This window comes from Stomoxys calcitrans, chromosome 1 (assembly GCF_963082655.1).
Source record: "Stomoxys calcitrans chromosome 1, idStoCalc2.1, whole genome shotgun sequence".
NCBI lineage: Eukaryota > Metazoa > Arthropoda > Insecta > Diptera > Muscidae > Stomoxys > Stomoxys calcitrans.
In genome coordinates this window covers 199,873,304-199,895,893 of record NC_081552.1, presented here as the reverse complement: position 1 = coordinate 199,895,893, position 22,590 = coordinate 199,873,304, and the positions used below count along the sequence as shown (strand labels likewise).

General features: G+C 40.9%; 1 protein-coding gene across 8 annotated transcripts in view; it reads right to left on the bottom strand.

Annotated features, from left to right (window-relative positions):
• Positions 1 to 22,590, bottom strand: part of LOC106083888 (RNA binding protein fox-1 homolog 2) — a 776,024-nt gene that overhangs the window by 130,908 nt on the left and 622,526 nt on the right. For all 8 annotated transcript variants that reach the window (XM_059370360.1, XM_059370351.1, XM_059370355.1 and 5 more), the window contains exon 5: positions 2,041 to 2,133. In XM_059370360.1, coding sequence (XP_059226343.1) covers positions 2,041 to 2,133 — 93 coding nt within the window. The remainder of the gene's footprint in view (positions 1 to 2,040; positions 2,134 to 22,590) is intronic.

The window sequence follows — 22,590 nt, the reverse complement described above, 5'->3', positions numbered from 1 at the left end:
ATTATCATCCGATTTGCCAGAAATTTAACATGAATTAAATGCGCTAAGTATGTCCCAAATCGATTCAAAACCTGATATAGAAACCATATAAACCAATCTCGGATCTTGATTTCTTGAGCTGATAGAGGGCGCAAATATTATCCGATTTGGATGAAACTGCACAAGAAATGTTTCGTTTTAACTTCCAACAATTGTTCTATGTATTATCTAAATCGGTTCATAATCTTATATAGCTCCCATATAAACCTATCTCGGATCTTGACTTCTTCAGCCACTAAAGGGCGCAATTATTATCTGATTTGGCAGAAATCTTGTATGAAATGTTTTGTTTTGACTCCAACAACTGTTCCATGCATGGTCTAAATCAGTTCATAACTTGAAATAGCTTCTATATATACCGATCTCCTGATTATACTTCTTGAACCTCTACTACAACTACCACTAAATTTCCCATGAACATTCCATTAAGGAACAGGGGATACTTCTCTGATATCAATCTGAAAAACAGTCTTGAGCCTCTAGTTGGCACAATTATTCGCCGATTTGGATGAAATTTTGCCCAATGACTTTGGACATATTTACCGACCATGCCAATATGGGACTCAAATGAAAGGTATGTGCGAGTAAAACACGAATCTGATATCCAAATTTGGGGCAAAGTTTCTGGGGTCCACCCCTTCCCCAACACACCCCCTAATACGGGGCTTAAATGGCAATATGGGGCTTAAATAAAAGTTATTTGAGTGTAGAATACCAATCTGATATCCAGATGTGGGACCACGTGTTTGAGGGGCCGCCCATCCCCGAGAACATCCCCCCAAAGAAAACAAATTTACGACCATTGCAATATGGGGCTCAAATGAAAGGTCTTTGGAAGTAAAGCACAAAACTGATATCAATATTTTGGGAAAATTGTTTATGAGGCCACCCCACCCCCATAACACCACCCAAATAGGAAGTATATTTGCTGACCATTGCAATATGAGGCTCAAAGAAGAGGTATTTTAGAGTAGAACACGAATCTGATATAAATTTTCAAAGCCAAGTCGCTGAGTGGCCGAGCCATCCCCAAAAACACCCCTCAAACCGGTTATGTTTGACGACTATAGAACAATGGAGCTCAAATGAAGGGTTTTTGGGAGTAGACCATGAATCTGATATCAACATTCGGAACCAACTGTCTAGGGGACGTCCCACCACCATAACAACCCCCAAGTAGGACGTATTTGATATCCAATTTTTAGGCCAATGGCAATATGGGCTTCAAATATATGAGAATAGAGCACGTTGCTGATATATTTCCAGGGGTTAGTGATTGGGGGACCACTTCACGCCCCAAAAAACCCCTAAATCGGGCATATTTATCGACCAAGTCAATGTGGAACTTAAATGAAAGGAATTGGGGGTAGAACAAGAATTGATACCCACTTTCGGGAGCAATTTTCTGGGGGTCTACCCCTTTCCCAAAATACTTCACAAACAGCTATTTTTTACTGGCCATCGCAATATGGGCCTTAAATAAAGGTATTTGGGAGTAGAATACAAATTTGATATCCAAATGTAGGATCATGGATTTAAGGCATCACCACTTCCCCAAAACACCCCCCAAAGGGTACAAATATTTTGGCTTTGTAATATTGGGTTGCCCAAAAAGTAATTGCGGATTTTTAAAAGAAAGTAAATGCATTTTTAATAAAACTTAGAATGAACTTTAATCAAATATACTTTTTTTACACTTTTTTTCTAAAGCAAGCTAAAAGTAATAGCTGATAACTGACAGAAGAAAGAATGCAATTACAGAGTCACAAGCTGTGAAATAATTTGTCAACGCCGACTATATGAAAAATCCGCAATTACTTTTTGGGCAACCCAATATATCATCAAATGCAATATAAATAAAATTGATACGTTTTTCTTTTGTAAGTAAGCAAACCAAACAAACATTTGTAGATAAAACAAAAACTATTTTCAATAATATATAAAATAGTATGATAATAATATAATACAATATAATATTAAACAATTAAAACATGCACCCACCTCAATTTTTCGTCCCTCAACCACTGTACCATGTAGACGTTCACGTGCTCTTTCCGCATCGGTGCTATTTGCGAATGTTACAAAGCCAAATCCCTGTGATTATTCCAACATAGACATATTGAAGGTAGGTTGTGGTGGTGGTCGTATTGGTATTGGTGTTGGTGGTAGTTGATGATTGTATGCGTTCAAGTCGTGCATAAGCAGTACCACAGTAATGTTGCATTCGTAAGACATACACATCCAGATTACGATCATCGAATCAAACAATTTCAACACATCCATCATCATCATCATCATCATCATGCAAGAGTAGTATTTTTTTGTCAGTTTTTATTCAAAAAGAATATGTTTTTGTTTTTATATATATAAATGGAAGAGAATAATTGTAGATAAAATAAATTAGAAATTAATTGTTACATACATTGTATTTTAATAAAGATAAATTTCTGTTATAACATTCTCAGGCATATGCAGGTTAGAATGGCTGTAAATGGGAAACTAACTAAGAATGAGGACCATGGTTGGAAGTTCTAATTTATGTGGTTATTAAAACATTGAGGCAACATTTGAAAATTAATGAGATTTTTATTAAATTGAGGCAACATTTGAAAATTAATGAGATTTTTATTAAATTGTAATTGTCAATAAATTTTACTAAATTAAGGTATATTAATGTTTTAAAGGTCTAGCCTATTAAGTAAAAAGCGCTGCAAAATCCACTGGACACTTAAGGTATCCAAAAATTAAACTATAGTACTACCAGCAATGTCTAGAGATGGGCGATGGCTAAATACCCAAAAGGTATTTACCCGGTAAATTGGGTAAATACCCGATTATTTACCCATTTATAACCAAAAGCTGGGTATTCATAATTTTGCAAATATCTTGGGTATAAAAACATTTTCCAAAAAATTTTTCTTTCTTTTTATAGCGTAGGCCGAACGGCGTGCCGCAGTGCGACACCTCTTTGGACAGAAGTTTTACATGGCATAGTACCTCACAAATGTTGCCAGCATTAGGAGGGGAAAACCACCGCTGAAAATTATTTCTGATGATCTCGCCAGGATTTGAACCCAGGCGTACAGCGTCATAGGCCGACATGCCAACGTCTGCGCTACGGTGGCCTCGCATAGAGTATTGAACCTATAAAAGCAGCATTTTTCATCCGGTTTGGATGAAATTTGAAACAGTGAGTTTTGAAAGACCTCTACACTTCTGTGGCGAACATCGTCAAGATCGGACCATATTTGGATACAGCTGCCGTTTGGACCGATCTCCCGATATAGAGTAGTGAGCCCATAAAAGGAGCATTTTTCATGCGATTTCGATGAAATTTGAAACAGTGAGTTTTGATAGACCTCTACACCTTTGTGTCGAACTTCGCCCACATCGGATCATATTTGGATATAGCTGCCATATAGACCAATCTCCCGATATAGAGTATTGAGCCCATAAAAGGAGCTTTTTCATCCGATTTTGATGATCAGGTTTTTGTACAAAGAATACGAAATCCTCAACAATTGTTTGGAAAATGTTTTTACACCCAAGATATCTGCAAAATTATAAATTCCCAAAAAAGGAATTATTTGGGTATTTACCCAATCCATGATGGTGGGTAACCAAAGTTCGGCACGGCCAAACTTAATGCACATTAACCTGTTTAACAATTGCAATCTTCAATTTTTTAAGTGTTAACCTATAGTTAAGTTATTAGCCATTATAGAGTGGAGCGGACGTGTTTTTATTTCGCTCCCCAAAGGAAAAATATCCGTATCTCGGAATAGGTACTACCTGTTTCGAAAAAGTTTAAAGGCTTTTTGGAAAAGGCTAGAAATGGACTCCAAAGACCCAACTGCTACGGTGGTGGCGTCAGACCATCGCATGTTGAACCGAACAACACTCATTGATAAGTGAGAAGTTTGCCTCTGTTCCTTAGTGGAATGTTCATGGGCAGCATTTTTTGGTGTTTCCGACTCGGATTCAGACAGCGAAGGTGTCAATGAAACAGTCATCGCAGCCGAATCGAGAGACGAGGGTAGCGGGATGATGGCAGAAGTGAGCGATGGCTTTACTAAGCTCACCAGCAGACCGAAAAGTGATCCGGGGAACGACGAAGGAGACAGAGGAGTATGCACCGGCAGCGCAATCGGACGAAAGTGCTGGATGCTGGAAGGAGTAAAACTGACATTCCAAGCACTTCTACGGGAGCTGGAAAAAGAATCAGATCACGTGGAGAGCATAACACTGCTAAAATGCTGAAAAAGAAAAAGAGCTTCCCGCCTGCAAGTACTCTGGGCAATCTAAGCCAGCCATCCCGCAATGGAGCCTCCAGACAATGTCCTGCGGAGGCTGACAAAGTCGGAACAGGAACGGAGAGAGCGCTCACGGCCCCTGAGTCTTCATGGAGGCCACAACCATCACCCAAGGGGAAGATGGTCGCTGAGAATGGTAAGGAGGCGCCCTCTTACGCCAGAGTGGCAAGGAAGCACAGAAGAGATGAGCTGATTTAGGCAGTCATCAATATCGGCAGTGCATCCGGTAGGATTCCACCAGATCATCGGTACCAAGTGGGGGACCTGGATAGCGAGCGGATTTTCGAACATGTGTAGAACTCTGTAGAGCTGTGAGTATACAGGGGACATCTTTACGCTGCGTTTGGCGTCGGAAGGGGAAGATTCACTGTGAATGGAAAAGTTGCGCCCTCTTACGCCAGAGTGGCAAGGAAGCACAACAGAGATGAGCTGACTTATGCAGTCATCAATATCGGCAGTGCATCCGGCAGGATTCCACCAGATCATCGGTCCCAAGTGAAGGACCTGGTTAGCGAGCGGATTTTCAAACATGTGTGGAACTCTGTAGAGGGTTCACCCAAACGAATAATGAGCTACGAGAATAGAGGGGATATCTTTACGTTACGTTTTGCGTCGGCGGAATGTACTGATACCGTCAAACAGCTCGTCAGAGGTATCCACGCTCCCTCCTGGTAAGAAATATGGACATCCCCCAGCTCACAAAGGCGACGGTCTTCATCAAGGGATGGGACAGTAAATTCGCGACCAAGGTTTGGTCGCATAGAAGTGGAAAGTCTTCCACAGGCAGAAGGAGGAACTCTTCTTGTGGTTGGCATTGATCAAGTCTCCGTGACGAGTTTGGCTAAGACTTAAGGCATGGTGCATTACGGGAGCAAAGCTGGCTATTCCAAGATTGGGAAGACTGGGATAGGCAGAAATCCTCATATTGAGACATCAGGCCGTGCAGTGGCAGGTGACTCAATAGCGCCCAACGAACAGGGGGCTGACGACGAGACGATCACCGCCTCTCTCAATATTGGGAGACATGAAACCGCGTGTCATGCATTGGGTGTATGCTGTAGTTGTTAAACCTATAATGCTATATGGCGATGTGGTATGGTGGACGGCGCTTCAAAAGTCCACCTACTGTTCAAAAGTCCAGCCGGATCCAATGGATGGCTTTGTTTCTCTCTTGACTGTCAGGTAATAGAGATAGTTCTGGAAATTGTTGATCAGATGAGTTGGGGATACTAGGACCTACCTTGCACATTCCAGGGGTACTGGAATCTGTGGATATGCCTCCAGCGACATGCAAACTAAGTCTGCAGGATCTGACGCAAAAAACCAGGAATGACAGATGGTCAAAAAGAGCGGGTTGTGCACTTCCGCCAAAATTATGTGGCCCAATCTAGACTTGAAAAGGTCTACTGCTTTGCTGTCATTGGCTAGAACAGACGTCGCGATCATTGTGTCCATCATAATAGCTCACTGTCTGATCGGAAAACATGCTGACAGACTGAAGATTGCAAGTAACGACTTCTGCAGAAGCTGTGAGAACGTCGAGTATGAAAAGACTATAGAACACCTGTTGTGGTACTCGCAGACGAGCGTGATGGGATTCGTTGCACGGACCCCACTAAACCTAGAATCAGCGAGCTGAATCTGGAAATTAACAGGGTAGTCAACGAACATAAGCGGATATTCCCAGTAGACAGGACCTCAGTCACTTTTGGCGACGTAACCGTGTCTGATCCGAAGAGGTGCGCCAGGTTGTTCAATTGTCAATTTATTGTGCATCCCGAGAGTGACAGGGCTAGAAGGAGAGCCCTTATCCGAGGTCTCCGAGCCATCACAATTTACCGTGGACGAAGTTACGAATGTCATCCGTGGCGCCAAGTCATCCAAGGCGTTGGGCCCCGACGGAATCTCTACACTGATGCTGATTAATCTGGATCAACCTGGAGTACCTTACGACTGTCCTTATAGTACCCGATGTCTGGAAGATGGGCAGAGTGATACCGTTACTGAAGCCTAGATCCGAGTAAGGGGGAGTCGTACAGATCGATTTCCCCACTCTCTTCAGTAGCTAAGACGTTTCAGTCATGACTCTTCCCGAGCCTCGTTGGAGAATTTCCATTCGCCGAGCACAAAAATTGCTCTGTATGCCATCATCGCAACATTTACCGAGGCTTCAATTAGCCAACGCCTTGTGATAGCACGGTGCTCGTGGCACTGGACCTATCGAAGGCATTCGACATGGGCAGCCATACCAAACTATTTGAGAACATCGCCAATACGTCCCTCCAGCCAGGCCTGAAACGCTGGGTCGCGAATTATGTGTGTGGTCATATGTGGAATTTAGGGATAGGAAGTCGTAGCACCGTAGAGTGAAACAGGGAGTTCCCCAAGGCGGGGTGATTTCTCCGGCAATGTTTAAGCTCTACTTTCTCTCTATTCCACCGCCCTACAGACGCCTCGAAATCTTATTATGTGCGGACGATTATATGATAATGGCATTGCTGACATCTGCGATAGGTTAAAGGTCTACCTCGACGCTTATTTCACTGCAAGAGATTTAAGGATATCTGCAACCAAATCTTTAGCCACATTGTTCACTGCAAATACGAGTGAGATGAATAATGAGCTGAATGTGAAAGTCGATGAAAACACGATGTTGTTGTGGTAGCCACATTTCCATCCCACTAATCGCAACGTGTGGACGCGTCCAGTAACTTTCAGCTGAGCTTCTCGTGATAACAACATATGACCACCACACAGATCGGAGCTACGATTCCGACCATCAAGTCACTTGCTGGCATTACTCGGGGTGCAGACAAAGGTCTAGCGCTACAAGAGACAACCTCTAGATCAAGCGACGTATCAAGTGGGCCTAGACAACATTCATGCAGACACGGTAGCAGATGCGGAGAATAGCTACCGGGTGAATGTGGTCCTCCCATTGCACCTGAAAAAATTGACTTCCCCAGCAAACCAGAGTAGTTCTGTCTCAATTACGATCCGGCAGATGCAGCCGCCTGAACTTATACGGACCAAGGATTGATGCCAAAGTGCAGGATGTATGTCCCGATTGTGACCAGGGACCACACGACACACGTCACCTGTTTAACTGCCCAGCCAGACCCACTCGTCTCAGACCCAGATCCCTCTGGACGCACCCCCATCTTAGTCGCAGAGTTTCTGGATCTGTACACTCAATCAAGAATCAAGCAGACGATAGATAGAACACAACACACTGTTACAACAACAACAATCTGCACTGGCAGCCTGAAGGAGTTCCACTTCAGGTTCTCATTTCTCTGAGAACTGATTTAGCGGATGTGAACATTCACAAGTTGTTGGGCTTTTAAAAACGAACCGAATGAGTCAACGGTAGGGAGTAGAAGGTATCTTCCTTTTCCTGTGTATGTGGTATCGCAATGGACAAACACGTCTAAGTGAGTCTGACTGTCACTTAAACCTAACCTAAGCTAATGCCAAAGAACGGTCAAAGATTTCCACTTCAACTATGTTTAAGTTGATTAAAAGTTTCAATATTTTCCTAACACCTCTATAGAGATTTAAATTCAAATTAGTTATGGATAAAGGTGAATAAAGTCAAAATGCAAATTTCAAATAAATGAAAAAACGCAAACATTTTCCCATTGCCACATCCTAAAAATATGCTTTAATCTGGAAGAAAGATGGCTTCCGTTGTTGTTCGGCAGCACAAAAACAAATGCAAAAGGAAGTGGAAGTAGAAGTGCAAAAAACTAGAATGACACCAAAGAATCCATGAAGTTATACAGCATGATGCAATTTATGCATAAAAAATATACTCTGTCCTGAAAAAGTACGAACCACAATATAAGATAAACTATCTGCAAAGATATTAACATGTGTACACACCATCTCATATACAACAAATAAAAGCGAAGCGAAAGAAAGGAAGGGAGAAAGCGAGTCTCTAAAAACTTAAGTAAAGGATAACCAACATAATAAACAACAACAATCGAAAGTATTAAGCAAACTAAGTGCCAGAAGTGAAACAACAGTAGGGGACAAAACAAATCTAATTTTAAGACCAGTTAGCAGCTCTAACAAAGTTTTCGTTGACATAGGGAATGAATTGGCATATCCTGAGCGAAATTTTCCGTAAGCTATGTGTTACAGGAGAAAATCGTTTTCGGCTTCATCGGCCATCTCCCTTTCCCTAATTTTCTGGTCAGAACTGGTCATATCGAAAAGGTTACCCGACCACTGGAGGGTGTATCAAGCGGAGATCCTTGCAATTAAGGAAGTGGGGGAAAGGCTAAGATATAATGTCATAACGACGATTGACATAAATATCTTCTCAGACAGCCAGGCAGCCATTAAATCCCTAGAGAACGTATTTCTAAACGCAAAACCTGCCCTCGACTGTCGCAGATCTCTCAACGAGATGGCTGAAAAGTTCAAAATTCACCTGTTCTGTGTGCCGGGTCACAGAGATATCCCAGGGATTTCTTAAGCAGACGAGCTTGCGGGATGCTGGAATCTGTGAGTATGCCTTTAGCGACATGTAAGCTAAGTTGTCAGCACCAGGCCCGTAGGATAACGAATGATAGATGGTCACAAAGAGGGGTCTGTGAGCATTCCAAAACTATGTGGTCTAATCTAGACTTGAAGAGGTCTACTGCTTTACTGTCATTGGCTAGAACAGACGTCTCAGTCATTGTGTTCGTCATGACAGGTCAGTGTCTAATGGGAAAACATGCTGACAGACTGAAGGTTGCGAGCAACGACTTTTGCAGAAGCTGTGAGGACATCGAAAAAGAACAGTCTATAGAACATCTTCTGTGTGTGTCCCGCACTAGCAGTTAGAAGGAGTTCCACTTTAGGTTCTCATTTCTTTGAGAACCTGTCTGATTAAGCGGATGTGAACATTCGCAAGTTATTGGGCTTTTTAAGGCGATCTGGATGATTCAACTGTAGAAACTAGAAGGCATCTTCCTTCGTCTGTTCCTGTGGTATCACAATGGACGAAAACGTCTAAGTGAGTCTGATGGCAGACTGTCATTTAAACCTAACCTAACCTAGGGTCCATATCCCAAACTGGACATATTTGCTGTTTTTTGCAATAAGGGCTTTAAATTAAAGGTAATTGAGATTAGAAAACCAATTTGATATTCAGTTTTGAGGCCAATAGCAATATGGGGTTCAAATAAATGATATTTGAGAGTAGAGCACCAGGATGCTGATATATTTTCAAGGCTTAGTGTTTGGGGGATCACTCCACTCCCCAAGACACCCCTAAATCGGACAAATTTACCAACCATGTCAATGTGGCGCTCAAATGAAAGATATTGGGGAGTAGAGCACGAAATTGATACCTATTTTGGGACCAATTTTCTTGGGGGTCGATCCCTACCCCAAAATAGCCCACAAACAGCAATTATTTACTGACCATCGCAGTAAATAAGAGTACAAATTTACCAACCAATATGGCAATATGTGGCTCAAATGAAAATTATTTGAGATTAGAAAACGAATTTGATGACCAATTTTGGGGACAAGTGTTTGGAGGGCGCCTCATCCCACAAACTTCTAGCCAAAGGCAATATAGGGTTTAAATAAATGGTAATTGAGAGAAGGGAACGATGATGATATTTTTTTCAGGACCAAGTGTCTGGGGGACCACCTCACCACCGAAAACACCCCTTAATCGGACATCATGAGAATACCGGACTCAAATTAAGTCTTTTAAGAATTCAGTACATCTAACATCCAAACTTAAAAGACCCTAATGATCATATGAGATTCAGATATGGGATGTTAGTCAAGCGATATACATTTACTATTTTCATAGCATGGTATTTCACTAAAATCTCTTTAATTGTCGAAAATAAATACTCAAAGGATAATTTGGTCCCATCTAAAGTAAAAGAAGGCGCAGCGGAGCGTTCCCGGTACAGCTAGTCATGTATAAAAATTAAAATCGAATCACAAATGCCTTTGTAGGTTGAAAAATACGAAAACACGAAAATGTTTTGGTCAAAAATGCTAAAAAAAAGCACGCTGACTTTCGAAGGAGTATAGCTAGGCACTTGCAATTTCGCACAAATACTTCTTATAACTGTAGGTCAATTGGGATTGTAAATGGGCCTCACCGGTCCATGTTTGGATGCTGCTGCCATATAAACCCATCTTGGGTCTTGACTTCGAGAGCTACTAGAGGGCGCACTTCTTATCCGATTTGGCTGAAATTTTGCATTTTGTTATGACTTCGTCCAGTAGCTCAGTTTGTAGCGTGCTTGGATTACCAGTGCAGGGGTCGTGGGTTCGATTTCCGCCAGAAGCCTTGTTCTATCGCTACTGTGATATCTCAATGGACTTCAAATTGTCTAAGTAAGTTTGTCTGCCACTCTTACCTAACCTAACCTATGACTTCCAACAACTGTGTCAAGTATGGTGTAAATCAGCCCATAACCTGATATATCTGCCATGTAAACCGATCTCCACATTTCACTTTCTGAGCCTCTGGAGGGCGCAATTATAACTCGATTAGCCTCCACCAAAGGATGTGGGTATACTCATTTCGTCATTCTGTTTGTAACTCCTCGAAATATTCGTCTAAGACCCCATAAGTCGAACTAGTCATGTCCGTCCGTCTGTCTGTCGAAAGCACGCTAACTTTCGAAGGAGTAAAGCTAGCCGCTTGAAATTTTGCAAAAATACCTCTTATTAGTGTAGGTCGATTGGGATTGTAAATGGGCTATATCGGTCCACGTTTTGATATAAACCGATCTGGGATCTTGACTTCTTGAGCCACTAGAGGGCTCAATTCTTATCCGATTTGGCTGAAAATTTTTCACGAGGTGTTTTATTATGACTTCCAACAACTGTGCTGAGTATGGTAGAAATCGGTCCATAACCTGATATAGCTGCCATATAAACCGATCTGGGATCTTGACTTCTTGAGCCACTAGAGGGCTCAATTCTTATCCGATTTGGCTGAAATTTTTCACGAGGTGTTTTATTATGACTTCCAACAACTGTGCTGAGTATGGTAGAAATCGGTCCATAACCTGATATAGCTGCCACATAAACCGATCTGGGGTCTTGACTTCCTGAGCCACTAGAGGACGCAATTATTATCCGATTTGGCTGAAATTTTCCATTAAGTGTTTTGTCATGACTTTCAATAACTGTGCTAAGTATGGTTCAAATCGGTTTATAACCTGATATAGCTTCCATATAAACCGATCTTGGGTCTTGACTTCTTGAGCCACTAGAAGGCGCAATTATTATCCGATTTAGCTGAAATTTTGTTCAACGGCTTCTCTTATGACCTTTAACATACGTGTCGAATATAGCATGAATCTTTTAACAGCCTAATGCAGCTCCCCTATAATCCGATCTCCCTATTTTACTTCTTCAGCCCCTAAAGTGCGCAATTCTTACTTGTTTGTCCTCTAGTGTGCCTCTTTATATCAGTCGAGTACGTCCAAGTACGAATAGTTGGTAATACTAAAATCTAGTAAAAAGGCATTAAGTTCGGCCGGGACGAACTTTGGATACCCACTACCTTTCGTCACAATCCTATGAAATTGGATAGCTTATGCACACAAATTCGGTACAGACATTGAGTGGCCTTCTATAATATTTCATCAAAATCGGATAATAAATAAAGCTTTTATGAGCTTCAGACCCTTAATCGGCATGCCGGTCTGTCTATATGGCAGCTACATCTAAATATAGTCCCATCTCAACCATATTTAGGTCGAAAATGTCGGAAGGCTTAAAATAACTCACTGTTTCAAATTTCAACGAAATCGGTTAAAAGGTAAAGCTTTTATGGGCTTAAGACCCTTTATCTGGAGATCGGTCTATATGGCAGCTATATCGAAATATAGTCCGATTTGAACCATATTTGGGTCAGATATCGGGAGGCTTAAAATAACCCACTGTTTGGAATTTCAGCGAAATCAAGTAGTGAAAAGAGCTATTATGGGCTTCAGACCCTTTATCGGCAGATCGGTCTAAATGCAGCTATAGCTAAATATAGTTCGATCTGAACCATATTTGTGTCCTATGTTGGGGGGGTGGGTGGTGGCGTAAAACTACACACTGTTTCTAATTTCAGCGAAATCGGTTAAAAAATAAAACTTTTATGAGCTTCAGACCCTATATCGGCTCATCGGTCTATATGACAGCTATATATAAATATAGTCCGATCTGAACCATATTTGGGTCGGAAGTCAAAAGGCCTAAAACTACTCACTGTTTCAAATATCAGCGAAATCGGATAAAAAATAACGCGTTATGGGTATTAGACCCATTACCGGCAGATCGGTCTATATAGCAGCGATATCCAAATATGGTCGATTTGGCCCGTTCAAGAACTTAACCAGCGTGCATCAAAAAGACGTATTGGTGCCAAATTTCAGCTCAATATCTCAATTTTTGAAGGCTGTAGAGTGATTACAACAGACGGGCGGACATGTGGATGGACGGACAGACGGACGGACAGACACTCGGACATCGTTAAATCGTCTCAGAGTTTTACGACGATCCTAAATACTTTGTAGGGTCGGAAATTGATATTTCAAAGTGTTGCAAACGGAATGACTAAATGAATATACCCCCTATCCTACGGTGTGGGGTATAATTAATAGTCTGTTATGTTTTTGCTTCCACTGTTTCTCTTCAAGTGCATAAATTTCTTGGTAATACCCCTATCGTGCCAAGCTTCATGAATAGACCAAGAAAAAGACTTGGAGTATAATGGCGACGACGACGTCGAAGAAGAAAAACAGGCAACAGAAGTGCAATTGCCACAATAACAGTAAACAAAGGTATTGCCGACATTGTGGAGAAAAATGTAGGAAAATATCGAGCGAGTGAGTGAGTGAGCAAAAAGCTAAAACAGAGCAAAACGGAAACTATAAAATTGCAATAAATATAATGGCAACAATGAAATCTCCGGTTTTTATTTAATGTGCATACAAACACACACACCCACACACACACACACGAACAAACAAGCCACAACAACAACAATCGAGCAGCATAGCAAATTTAAATACTTAAATGCTACCATAAATCGTTAAGAGTATGGAGATGCAGATGGAGCGAAGAACAAGGCAAAGTTATTATTTGCCAGAATGCTGGGATTGAATTTTTTGCGGCTATTGTTTTTGTTGTTGTTGTTGATGTGAAACACAAAAACTGTAGCCAAGTCCTTGTGTGTTGGCCATTGCCTTTGAAACATAGTTGCTTTGGAATGGAAAAGGAAAACTTTTACCCACAACAAAGAAAAGAATGCTTATTGCCTTTTAAAAAGAGTAAGCTCTTTCACAAAAAAAAAAAAAAGATTAAATAAAAGTTGTTTGTTAATAATCTCAAAATGTTGTACACTGGACTTTGGTAAATGCAGCCATTGTCGAGAGTTTGCAGTTTGGAGCTATTAGTTGTTAGCTTTATATGGTTTATGAAAAGATTAATACATACTCGAAGATTGAAGCAAATGTTCGAAATATTGGGTTGCCCAAAAAGTAATTGCGGATTTTTCATATAGTCGGCGTGGACAAATTTTTTCACAGCCTGTGACTCTGTAATTGCATTCTTTCTTCTGTCAGTTATCGGCTGTTACTTTTAGCTTGCTTTAGAAAAAAAGTGTAAAAAAAGTATATTTGAATAAAATTCATTCTAAGTTTTATTAAAAATGCATTTACTTTCTTTTAAAAAATCCGCAATTACTTTTTGGGCAACCCAATAGTTAAATGGTAGACAACTAGTCCAGGTCCAAGTCCAGGGATTATTTCCATTGGCTTGACATGGGTTAGAGAGAGTGCTGGCTGGTCGAAAAAACAAAGCCATATCCAAAATTTAAGAAAACTTTTAACGTCAACGAGTCACAGTGTCTGAGTCATCGTACAAAATTCGGTTAGCTTAGCTTAGGCGGCTACAATTGCCATTGCACTAAACTTAAAATTTCCTTAATTTCAAATCCATGCTATTAGCTTAAATTTATTATCTTCTTCAGTAGGGAGAAGAATCCTTTTTTCAGAAGGACTCTAGATAACGATTTATAAATGTAACAACTTATTTGCTTTGCTATTGAAAATAGCGAATATTTGCCGAAGGACATTAAATATAAAATAACAAATTCCATTACCAATAAATTATTTACCAAATAACATCCGTAGCATTTTGTTTGATTTTAGCCGTGCGAACGAAAAGCTTATTTGCATAAAAAGTTTAAAAAAAATTCACTTTTGTGCTGATGCAGCCAATCTAGTTAGCTAGGGTACAGTGGGGTTAAAAATAAAAATAAAAAAAAAACAAACAAGTATAATAGTGCTAAGTTCGGCCGGGCCAAATCTTGGGAACCCACCAGCATAGATTCTGCTAAAAATCTATAATGTATTCTGCCAAAACACAAAAATTAAAGCTCTAGGCAACGAACAAGGATGATCGAGGGAGCTATATCAGGTTCTTGACCGATTCTCGGCACAATTGTTGAAAGTCATAACAGAACGCAGTGAGCACAATTTCAGCCAATTCGGACAAACATTGCGGCTTGAAAGGGCTCAAGAAGTCAAATCGTGAGATCGGTTTATATGGGAGCTATACCAGGTTTTTAACCGATTTGAACCGTACTTGCCACAGTTGTTGAAAGTCATAGCCGAACACCATGTGCAAAATTTCAGATTAATCGGTCAAAAATTGCTGCTTGTAGGGGCTCAAGAAGTCAATTGGGGGGTTCGGGTTACATGGGAGCTATACCGGGTTATTAACCGATTTTTACCGTACCTCGCATAGATGTTGGAAATCATAATAGAACACTAGGTGCAAAATTTCAGCTAAATCGGTCAAAAATTGCGGCTTCCAGGGGCTCAAAAAGTCAAATCGGGAGATCGGGTTATATGGGAGCTATATCAGGTTATAGACCGATTTGGACCGTACTTAGCACAGTTGTTGAAAGTCGTAATAGAACACTGTAAGCAAAACTTAAGCCAATTCGGACAAAAATTGCGGTTTGACGTGCAAAATTTCAGCCAACTCGGACAAAAATTACAGCTTGTTCGGTCTCAAGAAGTCAAATCGGGAGATCGGTTTATATGGGAGCTATATCAGGTTATAGACCGATTTTGGTCACGCAGTTGTTGAAAGTCATAACAGAACATCACATACAAAATTTCAGCAAAATCGGGTGAAAATTTAGGCTTCCAGGGGCCCAAGAAGTCAAATAGCGAGATCAGTTTATATGGGAGCTATATCAGGTTATAGACCGATTTCAAGCGTACTTGCCACAGTTGTTGAAAGTCATAACAGAACACCACGTGCAAAATTTCAGCTAAATCAGTAAAAAATTGCGGCTTCCAGGAGCTCAAGAAGTTAAATTGGGAGATCGGTTTATATGGGAGCTATATCAGGTTCCTGACCGATTTCAACCCTACTTGGCATAGATGTTGGAAGTCGTAACAGAACACCACGTGCAAAATTTCAGCTTAATCGGTCAAAAATTGCGGCTTCCAGGGGCTCAAGATGTCAAATCGGTAGATCGCTTTATATGGTAGCTATTCTAGGTTCTTGACCTATTTGAACCCTACATGGCATTGATATTGGAAGTCATAACAGAACACTACGTGCAAGATTTCAGCTAAATCGGTCAAAAATTGCGGCTTCCAGGGGCTCAAGAAGTCAAATTGGGGGATCGGGTTATATGGGAGCTCTATCAGGTTATAGACCGATTTGAACCGTTCTTGGCTCAGCTGTTGAATGTCATAACAGAACTCCACATACAAAATTTCAGACTTCAAATAAAACACCTTACGCTAAATTGTATAAAAATCGAACCAAAATTGTACATGGCTAGAGATGGGTGATGGGTAAATACCCAAAAGTTATTTACCCGGTAAATCAGGTAAATACCTGGGTATTTACCCATTTATAGCCAAAGGCTAGGTATTTATAATTTTGCAAATATCCTGCGTATAAAAACATTTTCCAAACAATTTTTGATGTTTTCGTATTCTTTGCATATAAACCTGACCCTCTGATCTCAACGAATCGGATTTTTTTTATATATAGCCGCCATATAGACCGATTTCCAGACTTAAAGTCTTGAAGCCAAAAATGGGTAATTTTTCATCCGATTTTGATCAAATTTGATACAGTTAATTCTGGTAGACCCCTATCCATTTACTGAGAAGTGTGGTCCAGATCGGATTATGCTTGGATATAGCTGCCCTATAGACCGACCGCCCGATCTCCCGAGATAGGGTATTAAGGCCATAAAAGATCCATTTATTACCCGAATTCGATGAAATTTTTATTCTGATCTGAAAATCTGTAGCGTTCGTCCTTGCTCCAAAAAAGAGACATGCAAAATTTTATGACAGTTGGACAACAAATTCGACCTACACCTTGATAACAAAAATACATGGACAGACGGACAGCGGACAAGCGAACATAGCTAAATCCAATCAGGAAGTGATTCTTAGCCGATCGGTATATTTATTAATAGGTCTAGCTCTTCGCTGTCATAACGTTGCAAACAAATGAACAAAGTTGTAATACCCTATACCACAGTGGTAGTGTAGGGAATAAAAACTAGACTATGAAAATGTTGTGCATGAGTGAATCTCGATGTGTTGTATGCTACCAGCTGCACCAGGCCCGCTTCTCTGTGCCTTCTTTTACTCTTTAATATAGTTCGCCCTGAATGTGGATATCGAATTCGTGCCACTGTAGCCTATATCTGCGTCTAAGACCCCATAAAGTAGCCATGTCCGTCCGCCCGTCTGTCGAAAGCACGCGAACTTTCTAAGGAGCAAGGCTAGACGCTTGAAATTTTGCACAATTACTTCCTGTTATTTTAGGTCAGTTGGGATTGTAAATGGGCCATATCGGTCCATGTTTTGATATAGCTGCCATTTAAACCGATCTTGGGTCTTGACTTCTTGAGCATCTAGAGGGCGCAATTCTCATCCGATTTGGATGAAATTTTGCCTGAAGTTGTTCGTTATGACTTCCAACAACTGTGATAAGTATGGTTTAAATCGGTCTATAACCTGATGTAGCTGCCATATACACCGATCTTGGATCCTGACTTCTTGAGCCAATATAGGGCTCAATTCTCATCCGATTTGGCTGAAATTTTGCATGAGGTTATTTGTTATAACTTCCAACAGTTGTGCTAAGTATAGTTCTATGTGGTCCATAAGCTGATATAGCTGCCATATATACCGATCTTGGATCCTGACTTCTTCTGTCATGACCTTCAACATACATGCCCAATATGGTCTTTATCGATCTATAGCTTTATACAGCTCCCATATAAACCGATCTACCGATTATGCTGCTTGAGCCTCAACCAGACGCAATTCTTATCCGAATTGACTGAAATATTACCCAATGACTTCTACTATGGTCTTCAACATTCAATTGAACTATGGTCGAAATCAGACTATAACTTGACATATCTCCAATAGCATAACAATTCTTATCCATCATTCTTTGTGTGCCAAAAAAAGAGTTATTGCGCAAAGAACTTGACAATTTGATCCATGGTGGAGGGTATATAAGGTTCGGCCTGGCCGAACTTAGCACGCTCTTACTTATTTTATATAAGACAAGATGTGGTGGTTTAACTTTTTGCACTTTTCTATTAGCCAATTCCATACCACTGTGCTTGTAGTTGGCAAATAATAGGGGCAGCATGGCATTTGCAGAACGTAGCACCAACCTGGCAAATGCAATTTGTATAAGTAAACACTTAACGGCTTAAAAATGCGAAAAGCATCAAGCTACTCAGTGGGTGTAGGTATCCAGCAAACATTTTTGAACGTCAAATAATCTTCCGCGAATCTCCTAGGTGATGGTTACGTTCGCGGACGAGCTCGTCTGAGAGTCGTAAACGATTCTCCAGTCTTAATGAGTTGTGTCCTCAAGACGAATCTGCTGAAATAGAGTTCCGCGAATCTTCCACATGAGTTACTAAAGAATTGAATCGCGCAAGAATCGTGTGGACGAGTAACAAATGAGTCTTTTGGAAGATTTATAAAATACTCTTCTGGAAGAGTTGTGCATTACTCTCCTGGACGAGTAACAAATAAGTGTTTTGGAATAATTATTTAAATAGGGCTCTAAAGGAGATGCGCGTTATTCCGTTGGCAGATCTAAAAATGCTTAACAAGTTTAGTTGTTGATCGAAAAATTAACAGTTAAATTAACAAATAAGGTTAGGTTAGGTTTAAACGGCAGTCTGCCATCAAACTCACTGAGACGTTTTCGTCCAATGTTATACCACAGGAACAGAAGCAGAAAGATGTCTTCTAGTTCCTACCGTTGAACCATTCAGATCGCTTTAAACAGCCCAGGTTCTCAAAGAAATGAGAACCTAAAGTGAAACTCCATCTGACTGCTAGTGCGGGACACACACACAGAATGTGTTCTATAGTCTCTTCTTCTTGGATGTCCTCACAGCTTTTGCAAAAGTCGTTGCTGGCAACCTTCAGTCTGTCAGCATGTTTTCCGGTTAGACAGTGACCTGTCATGACGGACACAATGACTGAGACGTCTGTTCTAGCCAATGACAGCAAAGCGGTATGCCTCTTCAAGTCCAGATTCGGTTACACAGTTTTGGAGTACTCACAGTGCCCTCTTTGTGACCATCTATCATTCGTTGTCCTTCGGGGCTGGTCCCGAAAACTTAGCTTACATGTCGCTAGAGGCATACCCACATTTTCCCGTATCCCTGGAATGTGTAGGGTAGCTCCTAGTCTCGCAAGCTCGTCAGCTCTATTATTCCCTGCGATATCTGTGTGGCCCGGCACCCAGAACAGTTGAATTTTGAACTGTTCACGGTTTTGTGTTAAGAAATACGTTCTCCATGGATTTAATGGCTGCCTGGCTGTCTGAGAAGATATTTATGCCAATCGTCGTAATGACATTATATCTTAGCCATTTCACCACTTTCTTAATTGCAAGAATCTTCACTTGATACACACTGCAGTGGTCGGGTAACCTTCCCGATATGACACGTTTTAGATCTTTAGAGTACACCCCAAAGCCCACCTGATCGTTAAGTTTGGAATCATCCGTATAGACTTCTATGTAACTTCTGTTACCAGGGATATCGTAGTTCCAATCGGTTCTATCAGGAATAGTGGTACAATACTTTTTATCAAAAAGCGGCTCAGGCAGGGTAGGTAGGTAATTCACACTGCCTGAAACATCGGATATTGTATCAAGGATAACACAGTATCCGTATCCGCCAAATGAGCATTGAGAAAGCTCATTTAACCTCACGGCAGTGGTCGCTGCAATTTGAGTAGCCACAATGTCCAGAGGCATAAGATGGAGCATTAAATAGATGGACCTTTGAAGCGCCGTCCACCAGACCATAACACCATATAGCGTTTTAGGTCTGAACACTGCAGTATATACCTAATGCATGACACGCGGTCTAAACCCCTCAACTTTAGCCAATGCTTCTCTTGCAGACGTATAGGGCTAGAGTTGCCTTTCTTGCATTGTCTAAAATGTTGGATTTGAAGTTCAATTTCCTGTCCAGCAAAACACCTAGGTAAGTTTGCGCTTTATCACTAAGTACCAATCATCATAAAAACCAAGCGAGAATTCTGTGGAAGTTGTCCATTCAAAATAAAACAACGAATAACATAATTCAATACAAGTTCTTAACGCACTAGGCATGCAAATAAAAACAATCGCGAAAAGTTAACTCAGGCGGTTTATAAACAACTCTTCTGGATGATTATAATGCAATGGTCTGAGCAATAATCATGGTAAAGAGTTGCTAACGCACTCGCAATTGATTGTCCATTGATAACCTAGAAGAGCGTTTCACGAGTCATATGGATGATTATAACGCAATGGGTTGTAAAAGAATCGTCTTGAAGAGTTGCTTAAACTTCCGCACATGCAAGGGATTGTCCATTGATAACCTAAAAAAGCGTTTCACGAGTCATATGGAACCGCTCACGCAATAGATTACCCGATGACACCGTAGAAGAGTGTTTCGCGACGCATGCAGTAGAACAAATGACAAAAATCTTCCAGCAGATTGTTTTTCCATCTTGCGGTCGAACGCTCTTCCAAAAATTACGAAAAATGTTCGTGGGGTATAGATGCGTGTGTGTGTGTATGAGTGTGACATAGGGAGAGGGTGAGAGAGAGGGTATATGTGTATGCGTTTGAATAAACTGGTGCCGCACACAACGAGTATCCTTGAACGTAACAAACTGTGCTGTGTTAGCAGCTGACAGCATCCGTTAGACAGAATCACGAGTTGAAGAGGTGAAGCACCAAAGGGAGTATGTCAATGAAAATGGCAACTTTTTTTCACTCTCTCTTTGGCTACAAATAAAAACAACTCGTCTAGTTTTGGTCAAATGCAACTATAGGCAAAATATGTTTGTAGCTGCAGTCAGCAGTAGAGCGAGCAGGTGGGAAGACTAAAGGAGGCATATAAAGGAAATTTTAATGAAATTTTGTTCACTGCCCTGTGTGTTGATGGTGTGTGTTTGAGCAAAACTCAGCTTTTTAGGTATTTGAGTTTGTACACTTTTGCACTCTTCTCTTTTTTTTCTTTGCCACAAACAGGTTAGGACACACTTTGTGCATAACGAAGTTGTGGTGACATTATGGCAAAGGTGATGCTTATAATGAAATAAACAAAGTAGCTTCTGCCAAAGGCCTTTGGCAAGTTGTATGTTAGTTGGACTGTAAAGATTGCCGACAGGGGTCAACGAATGATGAATACAGTTTTTGCTTTAATAAGATAATAATACAAACAAGTAAAAATGTGCTAAGTTCGGCCGGGTCGATTCTTGGGAGCCCATCACCATGGATTCTGTTAAAAAAAAATTCACAATTTTACCCAGCAAAATTTGAATAATTGGTTAATACGGGAGCTATATCAGATTATAGACCGATTTGGAGTGACTTGACATACAGAACCCCATGTGCAAAATTTGAACCAATTCGGATATCAAGGGAGGTTTCTACGGGCTCAAGGTGTCAAATCGGGAGATCGGTTTATATGGGAGTTATATCAGATTATAGACCGATTTGTATCAGACGTGGCATGGTTGTAGCAATTCGTAACATAGCACCACGTGCAAGATTTCTGCAGAATTGGATAAAAATTACGGCTTCCAGGGGCTCAAGATTTCAAACCTTGAGATAGGTTTATGTGGAAGCTATAACAGGTTATAGGCCAATTTGAATCGCACTTGCCTCGGTTATTGGAAGACGTAGCAGAACACCACAGGCAAAATTCCAGCCAAGTCTGATAACAGTGGAGGCTTTCAGTTGCTCGAGCTGTCAAATTGGGAGATTGGTTTATATGGGAGCTTTATGAGTTCATAGCCCGACTTGGATCAGACTTGGCTTGGTTGTTGGAATTTGCAATCGGTTTATGTGGGTGCTATATCAGGTTATAGACCAATTTGAATCGTACCTGTCACGGTAATTCGAAGTTAAAACAGAACACCATGTGCAAAATTTCAGTCAATTCGGATATCAATGGCAGATTCTAAGGGCGCAGGGTGTCAAATTGGGAGATCGGACCTTATGGAAGCTATATGAGGCTATAACCCGATTTGGATCGAACCTGGCATGGTTGTTGAAAGTCGTAACAGAACACTACGTGCAAAATACAACCAAATCGGATAAAAATTGTGGCATCCAGAAGCTCAAGATCTCAAATTGGAAGATCGGTTTATATGGGAATTATTCTGAAATATGGCCCATTTGCAATCACAAATGACCTACATCAATAAGAACTATCTGCGCAAAATTTGAAGATTTCGACAAACGGACGGTCAGACGGACGGACATGGCCAGTTAAACTTAAAATGTCAGGACGATCATGAATTAATATACTGCATAGGATGTAACGACGAAAATCAGAAGGCTTCATTTTCGCCTACATTTTAGGTTAAAATCAATCAATCTTTTATTTAATCATCGCGTATAGTAAAAGTTGACTTAGTCCATTTAGCCTATTGACATACAATAGCATTTAGGTTGGTTTCCTCCTCAACGGCCGGTGAGTATACAAGTCCTAGTGGTATTGAATGCAGGCACCTGGCACGATGGCTTGATCCTGCAGGGCTCTTACTTACGTCTACCAATGCCCCCATACATAGCCAAAACTAGTAGGAGTACCAATTCGAGTTTACGTTGTCTGGACGTGTTCTCCCCCTTGGTTAGGAGCAGAGCACTATCCAAACTCTATGGGTCACGG